The following is a 19,574-nucleotide window of genomic DNA, read 5'->3' as shown; positions in this document are numbered from 1 at the left end:
AAGGTATTTGGACTGATTAAACTATTTTGTATTCTCAGTGTTCTGAGAATACACTTCCTGACAGAAGAATAGATCTTCTGTCAGGTCGCATTCTGTCAAACAGAATGTACCTGTTCAGGAACACAGGATAAGACCCAACACTGAAAGCATTCTATGCTGACCACCTGTCTGTTTTTGACGACATAAAGGTAAAGATTATACATGCATGTAATGCTAATATATTAATAAACACCTTACAAATGAAAAAAATAGTTCATGGTGTCTCTACGTATGAAACGCATACAATATGAAAATAAAGGCAAATATTAATGTTGTCATTATCAATATTTCAGACAGGAGAACTCATTGTCAGGTTAGAAGGGCTTGTTGCCAAACAAGTGGCTGTTGCTGAAAGAGATGCCTACTTAATTGAGGTCATTTTGCCAGAGGTAAGTACAACATAATTTTTTGTATCCAAGTTAGACAAATAAAAAGTTAATTATTTCTTGCCCGGGGGATTAAATGAATTGTGACAATAAAACCACAATGACAAATAAAATAAAAAATTGTTCCAGGTAGTCATCGAGTGGCTAACACAGCGGTTCAGCATCTGCCGGTATGAAGCAGAATGTATTCTGCTAAGTACCACCTTTTTGTGGAACAAGATGGAATGGTAATGTATTAACATTTAGAAACAGTATTTGCAAGTCAGGGTTAGGGTTAGGGTTAGGGTTAGGTGAGTGGTAAAGCATAGGGCAATATTTCAAGTCTGTCTTCTATTTATGTAGCGTTACCCATCCAAATTTGTCAAATCAAGTGGATATTTGATAACAGTAGTCCATTTTTGTATAAAAACATTTACTGTGTAAAAGTGTCAATATATTTTTTTAAAACAACAGAACGTCTAAAAATGGCACAAAAATACACATCTCAAAATAAAAAACATTTTGAATTTCTAACAGAAGCCCCTAGAGCAATTTTGAAGAAAATAAAGTCTATGTCATTTTCTAATACATTAAGCAATGACATTATTGCAGCATCACAAATGTCACAAATTAGTATAGTGATCAACAATCATCCCGTACCACGAGATCTCGCGATATAAAATCGTTAAACTATTTTTCGTGGAGGTTAAAAGCTGTCTCGCGATATGAGTAGCTACAGAACAAATGCAGAGCGGCAGCTCGTATAACGGAGTCTGACGTTCAACTGGCAACATTTAGAGTGCTTGGTGGAAGCAATAAGCGGCACACGGTGACAGACAAGACGGGAACAACATGTAAGCACTATTATAAGCACTAATACTACAAAATAGTGCCGTACACTGCGGCTAACACGAGCACTATGCAAAGACACCCACAGATAGCATAGCCGAAGTTTTACAAGCATCTGCGAGTGACTGCGAGCTTCAGATGCTAAACCATGGTGTTGCTACTGTGACCGACAATTTACGCAAATTGTCGTTGTAGTTGTAGCCAGCTGTCTTTATCACGCTTGAACAAAAAATGTGTCAGTCTGTGTTTGCACTTTAAGTATTGAGAGACTATTATTATTATTATTATTATTATTATTATTATTATCTATTAATTTCTCATTTGAATTTATGGAAAGGAGTTCAGTAACAAGGTCACACACTAGAACTGAAATGACGTTGATAACAAGATAAGAACTATTTAAAACATTTCACGATGGATCAGCATTGTTTTGCATTTTGTGCAAACACTATTTTTCCAGTCACATATTTCATCATTGAAGTTGTCTTTGCAAATAGTGTTCAAAAAACGTCTCATTCTCGTGAACCCAAAATCATGTAGTGTCTCTGTCATGAGCTGGGTGTATCATCACACCACTGTTTTTCAACTAATCACGAAAGAGTTCAAGTGCTGCAGTTACATATTCAAGCTTCCACAAATAAACTTAATGCCTTTTCCATGACTTGGCAGGTTGGAAAGTGGAACTGCCCCAGGTGCCAAATGTGTGCAGACAACAGGAGGGCCTCACACAACGCACTTTGAGGAGGTACTTTATTATTCAATGATAACTACAATTTTTACTTGCATAGTAATTACCAGTCATAAGCGATCATCATCATTCACTGACATTTTGTGCAACCCAACACATCCACATATATGCCAAAAGGTACAAAGTACATCAGTGTTCTAATTTGGATAAATACTCAAGTAAAGTTTTGGTGCAGTAATTTTTAAAATTTTATTTGAATTTGTCTGCACAGCTTTCTGATGAACTTCTTGTGGAGGTGTTTCTGGAAGTCATCCTCATGGAAGGAGATGGCCATCGCAAAGATTGCACTTGTATGCAAGACGTTTAGGGACATTGTATCAAGTAAATGGTTCCGGAAGAGAGCACATTACAGATGGCTACAAAGTAAGTAACAATAACGTAAGCAAATGTATATACAGTGCCTATAAAAAGTATTCCCATAAGCTTTGGCTGGTGAAGAACCCGGGCAACAGTTGTTGTATACAGAGTCTCTCCCATTTCAGCTGCTGAAGCTTTTAACTCCTTCAGAGTAGTCATAGGTGTCTTGGTGGCCTCCCTCACTAGCCTCCTTCTGTGTTTTAATTATGTATTAATGTGTTGTTTTTTTCTCAATAGGTGTTGTGAATCTTCAAAAGTTTTCTTCTGCTTTTCAAGAAGAACTCAAAAGCATGTACACTATTGAACCTTGCACTGCCTGTGGATTGCTATACAAATCCTTCCCTGGAGGTATAAATGCCAGTTTTCTGATTCATAACAGTGCGCTCAGTTGCAGTTTTTTGGCTTTGTTGAGCTACATTTCATATCAGCAAACACCTGTAATGTGTTGTAATGTCAACCTTAACTGTTCATATCTCTCTTCTTCTTCAAGGATATATTGGGCAAGGGAGGAGAGTATGGAGCCAGAACGGTGACTTTAAAATTTGGCATCCAAAAAAAAAATTGGCATTGAAAACAAAACCAGTACTGAAAAAGGAAACATTGGCATTGAAACATTTGTATTGAAAACAGTTGTATTGGCATTGAAACAAGTATTGGCACTGAAAAAGGAAACTAATTAAAATAATTAAAATCTGAAAATCTTATTATTTTATTTTATTGGGATTTTTTGTATTTTTCAATGACAATCTTGAGATTTTTTCTTCATGTCACTTTTTTTTCAGTGACAGATTTTTTTACAATGTCAGTATTTTTTCAGTGTCACTGATTTTCAGTTTCAACTTTCTGTCACTGTTTTGGCGTCGAGAGGGAGGGGTCTGAGGGGAGGGGCAAGTAGAGCGTGGTTTGCATATAATTTGCATATCGGCATCCTGAAGAAGTGCGCAACCCGCCATCAGCCCGAAGCCTCTGGCATGGTGGCATTGCTAAAATGTCCAGTCCACCGGGAACTTCCAAACCGCAAGTAAGTCTGTTTTTTTTCTCTGCTATTTACATGTTTATTCACATGCAACCTGGCCTGTTTGGTTAGCTTTTAACGGCCGTTATGTTGTTTTTGTAGAGGTCCGCTGGAACATGTAAGTTTCTAACATTAGCCGTGTTGGCTAACTTAACCTGTGGTTAATGCAGGATCAAAAATAAACACCAGCCAAGCGCCGAACACGGCTAAAAGTCGGTTTTGGCAGAAAAATAAATTAATGTCATGTGTCACCGGCCTGGCGGTAAATACTTGTTGCTGCCAAGTAATAATACATCACAACAGCGGCTAACAGTAACATAGCCTGGGACGTTAACATTGACATGATAAACAGCAGGGCTTCGGCTGTGTAGTTAAGCTACTGACATCCCCAGCACACGCACACACACACCATACAGAGTCTCATCTTTGAGCCGCTAGCTCAGCTTCAACGCAGGTATGCCACAATAACTCTTACAAGGGCCGCGAATTTGCTTCTGGTGACGATAAAAATGTTCCAGCGGACTCTGTTTCCAGCGCGGTCATGGAGAGTCTGAGCAGCTAACTTACTGAGCTGTGACTACCAGCTCTGCTTTTCTCAGTTTACCTGCCACTGACAGATGAGCCAGAAAGTTAAATGTGGACCCTGAGTAAATGGTAGCTAATGTTAAGTCTCCAGCCCTGTGATGTTTTGCCGTTGTGTTTTTCACAAAGACCCTGGCCGAGTGAAAGTTAACTTTAAACGGCTGTTGTGCTGGTTTGGCAGCGGTCCACTGAAACCAATGCTAAGTTATTAGGTGTTGGCTAGCTAATCTGTGGTTAATGATAGTTAGCGTTAATTCTCCAGCCCTGTGATGTCTCTTTTCTTTTTCTTTAGGAGTTAGAGGCCAGTGTTATTGCTGCTGCACAAGGCCTCATAAACGTGCTAACGCAAAATATTCAGCAGCATCACACCCCAGCACAGCAGAATCCAGTGCAGTCACATGAGCAACAGAATCGACAAGCACAAACAACAAAACAAACAGTGCAGGAGGAGATGACCAGGTGTTTAATTTATTTGTGATCATATGTTTGACTTATTTGATGGAAAATTATATTTCATAATGTTGATTTATTTTCATCTGTTAACCTCCCACATGCAGGTCATTTCCTGGCTTCTTTACCAAAAGGAAAGGCAAAAACCGCTTTTCACCCTTACAAACCACTCAAGGGAAGCCGAAAGTCTGTAAGCCATTCAGTGTGTATGTATATTTGGTGAATAAGGGCTGTACCAGCACGCCTTCTGCACCTGAAGAGCTGGAGTTGAGCCAAGCAGGGTTGGGGAAGAGGTCCCTCACTTTGACGGATGATATGAGCCATGCAATGGTATTGCAACCACTCTTTAAATTTAAGTTAATCATAATTTTGGCATTACAGTCCAACTGCATGCACACTATTAAACTTGTCAATATACAGTAGTTATTGTGATGCTATTACTATACAAAACAATTTAAAGTATTAGTTATAAATACTTTTATTCGTTTTATTATACTGTCCTTTTTTAACCGCCTTTTCCCATTTCTGTTATTGATTTCTCAGGTAAATAAAATTCTCATTGAAGAATATCCCAAAATGGAGGGGGTGGAAGGGTGGTTGTTCTACAAGGCTTCAGGTGCATACCATTTTCAAACACCTTTCCTTTGGATGGTGCAGGAACACCAACATTCAGAACTCTTTCTCTCACTTTCTGTATTTGCAGGTGGCCACGGTAGAAGAAAATTGCTTGCCATTCCTCCTGATGTAGACGGGTATACAGGTAGACTGATTCGCAGTGTTTCGGGTGCTGGGAAGACGACCATGTACATTGTTCCACTGCAGCAGGACCTTGATCTTACTCCACTGCCATCTGATGCCACTGAATTTCAAAAAATGCCTAAGGCTGCATGCCAAGTGTGCAAAGAAAACATGCCTCTGCATATCCTAGCATTGCACATCGAGGGTTGTATGGAGTCTGCAGCAGATGATGATGATGAGGTAAATGCATATAACAGAGAAGATATGGCGAAACAGTACATATATTTGGGAATCACAGTGTAATAAATGGTAAAATACCATCACATTGTTTTGTAGATGGTAACACTATTTCATAACACATAAAACATATCTCAATATCTTATATATAAACTATACTCCTAACAATGATACATTTGAACTTTACGAAGCAAGAATTAAACCCTGTACTGTAATAATTCAGAACATCATGAAGTGCTCTGAGTTCCTCAGATGTTTTTTATAGACAGTTGAGATAATACACTGTTTGCAAAAAAGTGTCCGGAAATTTTTATTGTTTCTATGTATGTCGTAGCATTGATTATTTCTCCTCCTATGTATTTATGGATACAGCTGTTTGTTACTTTACAGGACTGGCAGAATGAGTTCGAGGTTCTTTCTGTCACAAACTCACCACTTGGGCACCCTAACAAAGAGTCCAGAGATTGTGGCCAGGTAATGATTTTGAGCTGATATCTTGAAAGATATGTAAAATTGCAGACAGAGACCTTGTGCAATTGATTTGAATATCTGTTGTCTACAGGATAGAAAGGAATGCCCTATATGTTGTGGCTGCTTTCCATCAGATGAAATTGTTCTGCATGCAAGCCTGTGTGGGGAAAGGTTTGCCATTCTATCATGTTATCATACATTTTATTTCCCCAACATATTGTCTTTGTTAAAGCTGTGTCTCCTTGTAATATATCTACTATGCACTATATCAGGGATTTGGGATTAATTTAAATATAATTTGCATCTTTATTTTAGCCTTCATAATGCACAAGAAATGCTGTGATAACACAAGAGTGTAATGGCAAGGTTACTCAATGGGCATCTAGGTTGACACATAGGTCCAAAATAACATCAGTAGAATGCCTTTTTACCATTGTTTTTCAGGTGTGCTGAAACATAAACATTGATATATTATACTGAATATTACATACAAATTGAATGTTTTAATGTGTTTTTGTTGATCCTTGTCAGTCTACAGGACATGTTGAACTACAGTACAGACAGCTGTGTGCTACGGGAGGGAAGCGTATCTATGGCCGATATGTCTAGGTGATTTTTTACCCCCATCTTTTTTCATCAGTCATTTGTTTTCCTACGGTGTCATTAAATTCAAAGTTAAGTAATTGATTTTTCTCTCTTTTTTTTTCTTTTTTTCTTGCTGCTTTTTAATAGTGACGATGATGTCCTCCAGTGGCTTGCAAGCCAAGTAGATGCAAGCAAAGATTTTAAGATCTGCATCACCCGGGACAACCTCGTCCAAAGAGGCCTAATTCAGTGGCAGAGACAGAAGAAGGGCTCCCCTGTCAACAAACTCAATGTGACTTTCATTGGCGAAGCTGGAATCGACACTGGAGCATTAAGCAAAGAATTTTTGACTGGTAATGTATCTTTTATGACAATCTCTCGCACCAAACACTACTGAAATCAGGTTCATAGGTACAATATTTTTTTATTTACTGAACAGTGTTTTCTGTCATCATTTATTGTATTTAGAAATGATGCATGGCATTGAGAGGCGATTGTTTGAGGGCAGTGGCAAGAAGGGAAAGAGTCCTGTCTACTCTATGTGTGACCTAGAAAATGGTTTCTACAGGTTTGCATTGTTTCCTAGTTATCCTACATTATGCAGTTTATGCAAGTAAAAGTAAAAAGTCACAATTACAATGTCTGCACTGTTTGTTGATGACATGCAGAACTGCAGGAGAAGTGTTTTCTGTCAGCCTAGCTCAGGGTGGCCCAGCACCATGCTTCTTCAGAAATTGGTGTTACCAGTTTCTTGCAACAGGGGACTTTGATGCTCTGCAGCTGACCAAAGATGATGTGGATGATCTTGAATATGCCTCACTCATAGAAAAGGTGAGTACATCTGCTATGAACAACTGTGCAAGACCATTAAAGGCTTTTCTTAGTGTACAGTATTTCATTGCTATACTGTTAATAAATTTGTTGTAATTTTAGGTGGAGGCAGCAACTGATCTGACACAGTTGACAGATGAAATCGTGAGTTGTGGTTACACTGGTTTGCTAAAGATGGACCGAAAGGACAGAATCATAAGGTCCGTACTTATTTTCCAGAGTACAATTTGTATTTTTATATAATTCATTTTGATGCACCCAGCATCAGTAGCCACTATAACAGAATAGTATTATTACTGTTTTTAGAAATGCAGCATTTGAACTTAAAATATAAATTTGTACAGCCTTGTCTTAGTCTTAATTTAGTTGTGTGGAAAAAAGCATGTATTTCCCTTTTGTTTATGGGTCTTCTGCAAATCAAGACAAACTTTGTTCCCTGTTCTCAATAGAGCCATTGTTCTGCATGCTACAATGCGTCTGACTCCTATGCTTCAGCAAATTAGAAATGGGATGAAGGTCTACAACCTTCTGGATGTGATTGGGAAGCATCAAACTCTCTGCTCAAACCTGTTTGTCCCCAAAGAGGACGATGACAGAGTAAGGATTCTGGGCATTAAATCATCCAGATTTGCTTTACTGCTATGACTTGATAATATGCTTAGAAACCCTACAGGATGTAGTAGTAGAGCTGCATCTCTTTATGATTGATACCATTATCTTTTTATGACTTTCTGTTATTGCTTTGCTTAACCTTTTTTGTTTTTGAAGAATACAAAGTCATATGTAATGTGGACCTGTGGTCTTTTTTCAAAGTTTCTATGTGTTCCTATATGTGTAGTCAACCCTCCTCCTTTTTTCCCCCCTTTTGCCCCCCCCCCCCCAGCCGGATGCTGATTACATAATGAGTATCCTAGTGCCTGAGCTGAGTGAGAAGGGAAGTCCAAGGCAAGCAAGAGAAAATGCCATCATCAACTTCCTCCAGGACTTTCTACAAGACCTGGAAAACACAGGTTTGACTTAACCTGTCTTTCTCACATTTTAAAGTACTATACATATTTGCCATGCAAACAGCTGTTACCTAAAATGAGTAGAGCAGAATATGATTCCATGTACATGACCTACATTTGGCACTTATTATAGCACTCCACCAAAAAGGACCATCAATAGATTTCCTTTTTAGAAACATTAATTTTGTGGGTAATGGCGGGTGGCAATGCTTATGGCAAAATGGTCCAGGTTTTGAACTTCACTAGAGCCTTTCTGGACTTTGCCCTCCACAGCCCAAAGACATAAGTAATAGATCAAAATACATGTTTCTTAAGAAAAAAAAAAATTCCCAGAATGCAGGAATATTGTTTAAGCTTATGTGTCCCCTCCAATGTTGAATGGAAACATATGCCTGTGGTGACAACATAGTACACTACAAATGTAATCAAAAGATTTCATACTGTATACCTGGTATTCTTTTGGATTACATTATTCTAGGACTATTCCTACCTTTTGTTTTTATCTTTCAGTTATGTCAGTGTATATTAAATAGAAATGAATGCAGTAGGGTTAGTTGAAATAGGCCTTTGGGATTAATCGTGCAAATTGGTAAATAGGGTTGGCTTCTTGCAGTGTTGGATTTTTACTCCATTGTAATGAAATACTCTGATTTGTTTTATCATGCAGATCAGAATGAAGACCAGAAAATGTGTGAGCCTCTGACCCAAGAGGAGCTGCTAAGTGAAGGGCACTGGAATCAACAAAAGCACGCAAGCCTGTCTGTCCCAACAGTAATGCAGTGGTTAACTGGACAAAGGCACAAGCCCCTTCTTCCATCAGAGAGGGCAGATTTTAAAATAAATCTAATATTTGAACACCACTGTAATGAGAAAATGCCTGGTCACCACATTTGTTTCCCACTTGTAAGTGCCTGCACAAATACAATAACTATTCCTGTCGAACATATGAAAACATACACAGAGTTCAGAGATATAATGACAGTAGCAATCAGAATGGGTAGAGACTTCGGTCGTGTGTAGAGGTCATGTTTTGTGACCACTGATGTTTACTTGAAAGTCAGCCAGTATTGTGAATTTTTTTTGGCATTTTTGTTAAATCTGTTCAGTGAGCTATTTATTGTTCTGTGAGAGTCTTAATAAAAAAAATACAGATAGCAAATACAGATAAGTCAAACCATAAAAACAGCTCAATATTACGGTTTGGTTCTTCACACTTGATTCTCCCATTGCATTGTTTTTTTAGTTTGGGATCACTGCTAACAGTTTATTTGAAAAAAGGTCATTTAAGAACTCTGTATTTGCATTTTGTTTACAGCGCACTGACAAATGTACATGTAATGTAAAACCTTGAAATGTGATGCTGTTCCTCAAATTACAAGGTTACGTGTACTATTGAAAAGTTGAAATTGTTCAGTCTTCCACATACACATTAGTTTCAACATGTGTATGGCAAATTCATGTCATTTAAGTGAAATCAACTTTGTGGGGGTTTGGATTTTTTACTAAATCGTCAGCAAAAATTAACTTGACAACAATAAATATGGACATAATGCGGTCTGTGGCCTTTATCATTTTTTCATTGTGAATATTAACTGAAGTGTTTTACTTGAGTATGTCTACAGTATTATGCTGTAAAATGGAACTAATGTGCTGTTTTCCACTGAAAAAAACCCCCAGCATTTCACTTAAGAGCCCAACACAATACAGATGCACATTATACAGCATGAAAGTGTTCAAATTCACATAGCTTTATTTTAAATTCTTCATTACCAAGATATCAAACATGACATACTGAGTTTGGTAGATGTGTAATGCAGTGCGAGATAACTGTCTAATGGTATTTAAGACGCCAGTTTAAAATATCTGCATACACTAGATTTAAAAGTTTGGCCAATAAAATTGTGGGAGGTTACATTTGGTTGTTTAAAACAAGTAACAGCAGAATAAAACTGGATCTCTTTTTACCATGACAGACTGAGTTGTTTATATACTGCATAGTAAAACCTATATATCCTAAACAATCTCCACAATAGTTCTGCACAAATACCTATTCATGCAAGCAATTACAATTTCATTTGTCTAAGAATCAGAAACAATTTTTTTGAAATCACAGAAACTGTTGAACATCTATTCTATATTGCAGACTGCATGTTATCCTGCAAAGTTTGAGTGAAATGTTACATAGTCAAGCGCAGCCTTGTAAATGTCTCTTCCATTGTCCTGGGAGGGAGTGATAGGATTGATGGCTGCCCTCAGTCCAGCCATAGCCTGTGGCCCCAGAGGGCACTGGATGGGTGGTAGAACTACTCCACCAGCAGCAGCAGCAGCAGCAGGAGCATCTTCTCTCAAACTGTCAGGGTTGAAGTCCAACAAGTGATCTTGCAAATCCTATAAATGGCAAGTAATTTTGTTATAACACTTGCCTTTTGTATACTTCACACATTTGATCTTCAAAGAATTCATTTTAATTTGTTGAGAGTACGAAAATACTGAATATACATTGTCGTTAAAACATTTTTTGACTTCTGATTTGATCTATTTTTGCATTATTTGTCACAATTGTTTCAGATCTTAAAATATGAGACAATGGGTAAACCTGATTAAACATAGCTTGGATTCAACATTTTTGAGGTCTACCTCTAGATTCTCTGGAGCAGCCACAGGATACTGGAGAAATCCAATGGTCCAAAGTTGATTGGGAGTCAGGTTTTGTTCCGTACGCAGAGGATGGTTATCCCACCCAGCTGTAAAAGTGTCTAGGTCCATTTGGAGGCGTGGTACAAATATGTACTGGGCACAGAATAACTGCAGGCTGTTGGAGGGATCAAGCAGGCACTCCTCTTCAAGACCATGAAGTAGCTCATAATATACCCTTGTTACTGCCATCCACACGTCACGCCATAAGCGCTCCACTCTTAAGGAACAAAAATACAAAAAGTGCACCGTATTAATATTAGAATCACAGCCAGGGACACTCAAAATGTAGGTCAGACTTGGTTTCTCCTCTCTGCCTGCTTGGTGAACTGACTGACGCAACTGTCTTGATATGGATGCACTGCTATCCATTTCCTAGGTAACCCAAGGTTGAGATCATCTATATTTTGTTTCATTACAGATAGACTCTCTGTAGAAAGTGTTGCATGTATTGTAACATAATAGATTGCTTCTCTATTTTTCTCTGCAAAACGTTGAATGGGTTGCCAAATATACCCGGGCTGGCCATCCATATACCTGGGTGGCCCGCCCAAGTAAAGTCTATATGTGGGAAACATTGACTTAAGTTAACTTAGGTAAGCATGGTGTCTTGATTTGAACAAAAATCCAAGACTCTTCACGCATGTATAAAGTGGTGAACAATAACCTAATTTGGACACAGTGCATCTCTGTAGGCCTACGAAGGATAAATGCTTCCTGTGAGGATGTATCCTTCAGATTTGGTTTGGTACTGCAGTGTTCACTCTGTATTACTGTTGCAAGTCTCCCCGGCTGGCCGTCAATAAGAATTGACTTGCTCCCAAGAATTTCTATGACAGAAATCATTTTTACATAAATCATTTTTGGTGAAGACTGTTTACAGCGAGTCTGTGGATTATCCAAATTTACTAGGACAGAGATGTTGGTGTTACGGTCTTTGCAATGCAATTCTTTAATGCTTTAGGCATCAAAAAACAAATCATTGGGTTAGGGTTACTTAAAAGAAACACAACTTTGATATTTACCTTTGATTATGCACACTTTTCCCAGATATGTAGCTTGCTCTGCCACAGCCACGAATAGTGAACATGCATTGAGCAATGCCGACATTTTCAACCCCTTGGTCTCCTCTAACTCTAAATTATGACATAAGAAACAGAGATAAAGTCAAATGTTTTCAGTCAATGAATTTTGACAAAAAGACAATCATGCTCTTGCTGTTTTCTTACCTTAATGGAAAGCCAAACTTTTCAACTGAGCTCATGAAGAAGCCAAGTGCTGTTGATGCCTTGTTATTATTCGCAGAACCCAGGTACATTATCTAGAGTATAGTGACAAAATACTTGCGTGAATGTGCCACACTAAATAGAATATGGTAATACTAGGCTCAGCCGCATTGCTTTTTGAAAAAGTGTCAAATGTTTACCTTTCGTGAATAACCATCAATTCCAGCGAAGATAACAATACCATATCTGAAAGGAAAAATAAATTATCAGAAAGTGTATCAACTCTTAAAATTATAATAGTTCTACATACACAAATCATTAAGTGGGTCAATTCAGATTTTCATACAAGGTATTTCCCAGGTTTTCAAGTTTCATGTTAACTTACCATGAACCCATGTAACATTTAGAATCTTTTCCCTACAGAATTGCATGTTTCTTTTCTCACTGTGCAGTTATACTGTCAAAAAAAAGTTATCTTCATGATTCTGCTTTAACCAAATTACAATAAAAAAAATTAGGGTATTCAAAAAGGTTTAATCAGCAAAGATGGGCAGCATCCTCCGGTATATTTTCCACAATATTAAATGGATGGTTTACTAGGGGGGTATACAAGACATCTACCATCACTTTATTAAATAATTTCTTAATTAATTAATTTCACACTGTCCAAAGAGGACTACACATTCACTGGAGACAACTGCAAAGACCTTAAAGAAAAACTGTCAGTATTCAAGATGATGTTCTTGAGATGGTCTCATAGAGTGAAGTCCAATTATTTGTAAAAGCTGCACTTTAGACGGGACATCCCCCTATAATATGATGAAATGAAACTAGCCTCAGTGTGTAAATGACTGTTTTTTCCCTCCTTTATTTCATGTAACAGTTAAACCAATGTTGTACACATAACCATGTTTCATTATGTGTGGCACAGTAGACTTTTTCCTGACTGTATGACATCCTCATCCTGTTTTTTTATGGTAAACTACTGCATTTACTGCCTAACGCTGAATTAAAGAACCTTAAAGAACCATGCTAAAATGATCAAGGCTTCTTCAGGAATGTTCTTAATTTACAGCATGCATGCTGATCCACACAGTGTGGAATGGACTAAGAGTCACTAAGCAACAATCATTAAATAGCTACCCATTCACATGTTGAAATTTTATAGAATGGGGGCACAAACTAACTGTATGTGCAGCTTAATTAATAAACTGTATTACAAAAGTTTGTTTTGTTGTAATACAGCTCCAGCAATCTATAGCCTATGTTGTAATAGCATACAAAATCTACCAGCATCCTTCAAACATGAATAGAACTTATTTGTAAAAGCTCAAGCAAGACTCCCTCTGCAAACAATTTCAACATTTATACATATAAATATATGAACATATTATAACAATATTCTTGTAAAACATAACAAACACACACACACACACCTGATAAGTTTGTGGTTTGTGTCCACGTGGACCAGTGAGTGGGGACCCTTGACAGAATATGTTCTTCTAGCAACACAGCCTAAACGTGCCATTCTCTCCAAGATCCCTGCAGAATCCACCCTGTGCATGGATGCTGAAACCTGCTCCCATCTGACTCGGTGTCCCATCGCTTGCAGTTCGCCCTTCATCATTCTATAGCCTATGTGCGGCATCCTCAATTTAACTGAGCGCACAAGATTGTCCAGCTCCATATCTGTGATATTGCTGTATGATCCCGTAACTGATAGTCCATACTCACGCATCCGCCGATATACTGTCCTTTTGCAGACACCCAGGAGCTTAGCTACACAGGGGATGGACAACTGCATGTCGATAAGGTTTTGGAGACATTCTTTAGAAATTGCAAGTTTTGGCTGTCCCCTACCACCCCCCAGAACCTCTACATAGGTGGCAGCTGGATAACTCTCCTCTTGTAAACGAAGAAGTCTTAATAAGTCAGATAAAGCACGAACAACATCTTGAGGCAGCTCTACTACATTGGCAAAAGAGCGTAGAAGTCCCACTTCATGACTTAAAACAAAGTGCAAATAATCCAAATCCACAGGCTGACGTCGCAGAACTTCCTGAAGCCTTCTCAGCATTCTCTCCATGAACTGCCTCACAATCGAAGGTTCCTGTAATTAATATAAAAAAAAAAAAACACTAATGTGATGACACATTTATCAGAGCTCAAGTTGCCATGACAAGCTACTCTACCTTAGATCTGCCATACAGCTATAGAAATGTTGAATTGGCGCACATTTAATTAAATATTAATTACGTTTAAATCAAATAATTTAATGTTAGAAACCCCCCTTTCCACATATGAGCAAATGCAAAACTTTAATTTTGATTTCAAATTAGCTAAGCAGAACTCAGTGCAATTCATGAAATAACAAAAGATGTTATTTAAAGAAACTTGTCATTTCCTTGGATCGTCAGCGCAAAAAGCCAAATATATAAAAGTTAATAGGTAAACATATTTTGATTAACTCACCGTCATCTGTTGGGGTCGCGAATCTGCCATCTCTCTCAACTTCAACAACACCTCCCTTGAACTGAAGTAATATTCCGGGTTTGTGCTTGTCGATTCTGTTGCTCATGTGACTGCACTGGATTCTGCTGTGCTGGGGTGTGATGCTGCTGAATATTTTGCGTTAGCACGTTTATGAGGCCTTGTGCAGCAGCAATAACACTGGCCTCTAACTCCTAAAGAAAAAGAAAAGAGACATCACAGGGCTGGAGAATTAACGCTAACTATCATTAACCACAGATTAGCTAGCCAACACCTAATAACTTAGCATTGGTTTCAGTGGACCGCTGCCAAACCAGCACAACAGCCGTTTAAAGTTAACTTTCACTCGGCCAGGGTCTTTGTGAAAAACACAACGGCAAAACATCACAGGGCTGGAGACTTAACATTAGCTACCATTTACTCAGGGTCCACATTTAACTTTCTGGCTCATCTGTCAGTGGCAGGTAAACTGAGAAAAGCAGAGCTGGTAGTCACAGCTCAGTAAGTTAGCTGCTCAGACTCTCCATGACCGCGCTGGAAACAGAGTCCGCTGGAACATTTTTATCGTCACCAGAAGCAAATTCGCGGCCCTTGTAAGAGTTATTGTGGCATACCTGCGTTGAAGCTGAGCTAGCGGCTCAAAGATGAGACTCTGTATGGTGTGTGTGTGCGTGTGCTGGGGATGTCAGTAGCTTAACTACACAGCCGAAGCCCTGCTGTTTATCATGTCAATGTTAACGTCCCAGGCTATGTTACTGTTAGCCGCTGTTGTGATGTATTATTACTTGGCAGCAACAAGTATTTACCGCCAGGCCGGTGACACATGACATTAATTTATTTTTCTGCCAAAACCGACTTTTAGCCGTGTTCGGCGCTTGGCGGGTGTTTATTTTTGATCCTGCATTAACCACAGGTTAAGTTAGCCAACACGGCTAATGTTAGAAACTTACATGTTCCAGCGGACCTCTACAAAAACAACATAACGGCCGTTAAAAGCTAACCAAACAGGCCAGGTTGCATGTGAATAAACATGTAAATAGCAGAGAAAAAAAACAGACTTACTTGCGGTTTGGAAGTTCCCGGTGGACTGGACATTTTAGCAATGCCACCATGCCAGAGGCTTCGGGCTGATGGCGGGTTGCGCACTTCTTCAGGATGCCGATATGCAAATTATATGCAAACCACGCTCTACTTGCCCCTCCCCTCAGACCCCTCCCTCTCGACGCCAAAACAGTGACAGAAAGTTGAAACTGAAAATCAGTGACACTGAAAAAATACTGACATTGTAAAAAAATCTGTCACTGAAAAAAAAGTGACATGAAGAAAAAATCTCAAGATTGTCATTGAAAAATACAAAAAATCCCAATAAAATAAAATAATAAGATTTTCAGATTTTAATTATTTTAATTAGTTTCCTTTTTCAGTGCCAATACTTGTTTCAATGCCAATACAACTGTTTTCAATACAAATGTTTCAATGCCAATGTTTCCTTTTTCAGTACTGGTTTTGTTTTCAATGCCAATTTTTTTTTTGGATGCCAAATTTTAAAGTCACCGTTCTGGCTCCATAGCAGAGGAGAGAGTCGTGGGTACTACAGTGAGCCACCTCACCCAGGGTTCTGTAGCCATACCTGCGCTCCGACAGAGGAACCAGGCGATTAAAACGGGTAGGAAACATTTGTGCACAACTGGACACAACCTGTTCAAACTCCTCCCCTCTGGTAAGCGCTGTGAGCTCTGTACGAGGAACCCAGTGGTAGAAAGAGTACTGAAAATCTGTGTTAAAGTATGAATACAGTTACATTACTAAAATATTAAAACTAAAACTCAATTTCAACTTCTGGTCTTAAAATCAGAATCAGAATGAGAAAGAAGTTTATTGCCAAGTAGGTTTTCACATACAAGGAATTTGTTTTGGTCTCGAAGCTATGTGTGCCAAACAATAAACAATAAATAGACAACATGATAACGAGACAGACAGAACCATAAGTGATAACAAAGTGAAAGAGATATGGTGTCAGTGGGGGTCAAGCAAGAGGTAAGAGTCATTTTCAGTGTCAGTGTCAGTGGGGGACCGGGCATTGTTTTGTGAGGCCAACTGCAGTCTGCAGCCAACTGCAAAAAAAATCATACTTAAGTAAAAATACTAAGCATTCTTCTCAAACGCTACTCAGTATGAGTTGCCTTTTTAGCGGTTGATGTTTCACACATTATCTATAGCATGCACGCTGTTCAGCCCAGTGGTCATGGTCACCTCTCCAAACCTGTGCCTGCAGCAGAATTTTTGTTTGTCCACATATGAGGGTTTTCATTGGCCCAAAACTTCCCACAGGCCATGACTGTGATTAATAGTTAGATCAGTCACAGTGTCAATAACCCTCTAACACCAAAACAACCATTTCTAGACTATATTTTTGTAGTTTGAAGTCACTGTTTTTAATATGCCTCACACCTGTTACCATTATCCTTTCAGTGTGTCATTGTCAGGCTTAATGAATCTCTCATCCCTAGTGTAGTACTAATGGTTCATTTGTGTTCTGCCAAGAAGAAAGCAACGAACTAGACTTTTTTGTAAATTTTCTTCAAGCTTTTCTGCAAGCTCTGTTTTTTTCTGTCCCCCTCACTCTCTCTCATTTCTCTCATCTTCCTCCTCCTACTTTCACCAGGTCTCTCTGCTGAACCATTCACCCTCCAGCAACTAATCGTTCCTGACCTGTTCAACAATGGTTATCTGTTTGTGTTATGGAGAGTTTTTGACAATAAAAAATGACTACACCCTCTAATGTTTGTTATGTATTTACCCTGTCCAATTAGCCTAAAATACTCATAGAAACACATTTCATATACTAGTAATGTACTAGTATGTCTATCTAACTGAATCTTCACTCTCAAGCAAATGTTTGAATTAACAGTAATATGTGGTGTAAACAATACATATGTGGATTGTCATTTCAGACTATCTGAAGGTGGATCATAGAAAATACCCCAATACATTAATTTCCAACAGTTGTTTGATACAATGATTCAGACTGAATTTTTTATACGAAGTAATGTATTGTTGTGTTCTCCTAGTAAAGGAAGCCTGTCAGGAAGTATTGTTTAGTTGGTTGGCTCAAAGTTTCTGCTATCGATTAGTCAGACTGGCTACGGTGGCTGGGCTTACAGTAGCCATGTTAGCTAAGGCTATCGCTTTCATTAGCTTTAAGTAGTGTATTGGCCCAAATTTAGACATATTACTTTGCTATCATATTGCAAGAATCCCACGTGTAATTACTGTCTATATGCCTACATCCCACCAACATAACATCCAAAAGAAACACATAGCCTACGTTCCTTTATTTACGGCAATGTGTTAAGTTAGCATTGTTAAAAAAGACTACAACAATGTATACATTTATGGCAGCACTTGTCGTAAAACCAGCCCAGCGGCACTACATTTGCATATCCATCAGGGGACGGTACCCATCCAGCAGTCTCTCAGAAGCATAACGCTCTCTAGCAGCACACACCGTCATGTGTCGGCGGAATATCAGCGGCATAACAGCGGCACAACAGCGGCACACCACTCCTAGGAACGGTATAAGAGTCTGGGGATCGGTATAAGCCACTGAGCAGCAATCGACATAAATTTGGCCACCTCTACGAGGAACGGCATAAGGCTCTAGGCATCGGTATAAGCCGCTGAGCAGCAATCGACATAAATTTGGCCACCTCTCCGAGGAACGGCATAAGGCTAGGCATCGGTATAAGCCGCTGAGCAGCAATCGGCATAACTTTGGCCACCTCTCCGAGGAACGGCATAAGACTCTAGGCATCGGTATAACGCAAAAGTTTTGCGTCGACAAATTTTTATTGTTGACATAATCGATTACGTCGACTAATCGTTGCAGCCCTAGCCAACACAGGTTTGTACAATCACAAGGGCCAGAGGACGTGGTTTCAAAGAAATATACTTTAACAAAATGGCTTAAAATGACTAAAGGAGGGTTGCAGGCTTAGCTGACCCAAGGGGGAATATGCAGATAGAGCCACCACACTGGCAAAAGAAACAATGGTGAGCTGGGGCTCACCATGGCGGCAGGGAACTCAAAAAGGGACAAAATCCAAACTATAAACCAACAGTGCACTGCAACCAAAAGACTGTGTCAAACACCACCACCAGGGGAGGACTGCCACTCGCTTGGGCCTCAGCACCTGTTGTAAAACAAGAAAAACACAAAATTAACACAAGGCACAGTGTGGGGACCTCTGGGGGAATCTACGGTTTAAAAAGCAAGAAAAGGAAACCAAATACACAATTAATCAATTAATTAATACCAAAGAAACCCAAAGAAAATATCAGAACAAAATAGAAATATTTTATATATCACAAAAAAAAAGGAAATAACAAATTCAGTTTATAACTAAGGAATTTAAGAAAATTAACACCACAATATAAACCAACTTAGGTTTGGATCAAATATTAAACAAAGAAAGAAAATAATATTTTAACCCAAAATCAGCTTAATGCAATAAAGACAATCTAAACTATTAGCAAACAAATAATAAACTAAGTGCAACCTAAATTAAATCCACAAAACAATCTTTGATATTTAAATTAATAAAGGAAAATAATGTGTTAAATCAAGAGAAGACAGGTGAGCCAACTCTGCTGGACTCGGACTGGATTTCGTGGTGTGGGTACAATAATGGCGTGACGCCTTCAAACTGGGCCTGAGGCTGTAACCACATACAGTGACCTGAGACAGTATGACACATCTCAGTCCACCTGGAGCCGAGCCAGGACAGCAGCAACCCTTATCACGGTGGCCGATGACTGGAACGCACCAGGACGCCAAATGGATAGATGCAGAACTAGGAGAACGGGGGACCGCTGGTTACGGCAGCCTCG

At 38.9% G+C, this 19,574-nt stretch overlaps 2 protein-coding genes across 5 annotated transcripts; one reads left to right on the top strand and one right to left on the bottom strand.

Annotated features, from left to right (window-relative positions):
• Positions 1-106: 106 nt before the first annotated feature.
• LOC311253668 (uncharacterized protein) lies at positions 107-9,831 on the top strand. Of its 3 annotated transcripts, XM_084384167.1 has the most exons (21): positions 107-188; positions 333-428; positions 555-652; positions 1,923-1,998; positions 2,213-2,364; positions 2,596-2,706; positions 2,849-3,379; positions 4,248-4,414; positions 4,513-4,735; positions 4,949-5,021; positions 5,109-5,383; positions 5,771-5,854; positions 5,943-6,022; positions 6,383-6,460; positions 6,584-6,789; positions 6,905-7,004; positions 7,105-7,267; positions 7,370-7,467; positions 7,717-7,864; positions 8,151-8,277; positions 8,942-9,831. In XM_084384167.1, exons 7-21 carry the CDS (start codon positions 3,347-3,349, stop codon positions 9,292-9,294), a joined length of 2,208 nt encoding a protein of 735 aa, XP_084240293.1. In that variant the 5' UTR covers positions 107-188; positions 333-428; positions 555-652; positions 1,923-1,998; positions 2,213-2,364; positions 2,596-2,706; positions 2,849-3,346; the 3' UTR covers positions 9,295-9,831. The 3 variants fall into 3 exon arrangements, with proteins under 3 accessions (XP_084240293.1, XP_084240294.1, XP_084240295.1); XM_084384168.1 differs by lacking the exon at positions 555-652; XM_084384169.1 differs by lacking the exons at positions 107-188; positions 333-428 and having other exon boundaries at positions 462-652.
• Positions 9,832-10,006: 175 nt separating this feature from the next.
• On the bottom strand, positions 10,007-15,855 carry LOC311253666 (uncharacterized protein). 2 transcript variants are annotated; one of them, XR_014621777.1, is made up of 8 exons: positions 15,747-15,855; positions 14,667-14,878; positions 13,631-14,304; positions 12,395-12,651; positions 12,198-12,289; positions 11,994-12,104; positions 10,912-11,188; positions 10,007-10,662 (listed from the first exon to the last, which is right to left on the bottom strand). XR_014621777.1 is itself a non-coding variant. In XM_084384166.1 (8 exons), exons 2-8 carry the CDS (start codon positions 14,694-14,696, stop codon positions 10,426-10,428), a joined length of 1,467 nt encoding a protein of 488 aa, XP_084240292.1. In that variant the 5' UTR covers positions 14,697-14,878; positions 15,747-15,855; the 3' UTR covers positions 10,007-10,425. The 2 variants fall into 2 exon arrangements, 1 of the variants encoding a protein (XP_084240292.1); XM_084384166.1 differs by having other exon boundaries at positions 12,395-12,440.
• Between the last annotated feature and the right edge of the window lie 3,719 nt (positions 15,856-19,574).

The sequence above is a fragment of the Pagrus pagrus genome (assembly GCF_965226575.1).
Source record: "Pagrus pagrus genome assembly, contig: HAP1_SCAFFOLD_31, whole genome shotgun sequence".
In the NCBI taxonomy this organism is placed as follows: domain Eukaryota; kingdom Metazoa; phylum Chordata; class Actinopteri; order Spariformes; family Sparidae; genus Pagrus; species Pagrus pagrus.
Note: the sequence above shows the minus strand (reverse complement) of the source record. Positions and strands in the feature narration are given on the sequence as shown.

Bases quoted from the DNA above. Each gene is read 5' to 3' on its own strand.
- LOC311253666 (XM_084384166.1), bottom strand. From the start codon at position 14,696: ATGGCAGATTCGCGACCCCAACAGATGACG. The intron at 14,305-14,666 runs GTGAGTTAATCA...TATTAATTACAG, and splicing joins CGCGACCCCAACAGATGACG to GAACCTTCGATTGTGAGGCA. The intron at 11,189-11,993 runs GTAAATATCAAA...TTGTTCCTTAAG, and splicing joins AAAAGTGTGCATAATCAAAG to AGTGGAGCGCTTATGGCGTG.
- LOC311253668 (XM_084384168.1), top strand. From the start codon at position 3,347: ATGTCCAGTCCACCGGGAACTTCCAAACCGCAA. The intron at 5,022-5,108 runs GTGCATACCATT...CTGTATTTGCAG, and splicing joins GTTGTTCTACAAGGCTTCAG to GTGGCCACGGTAGAAGAAAA. The intron at 7,005-7,104 runs GTTTGCATTGTT...GATGACATGCAG, and splicing joins CTAGAAAATGGTTTCTACAG to AACTGCAGGAGAAGTGTTTT.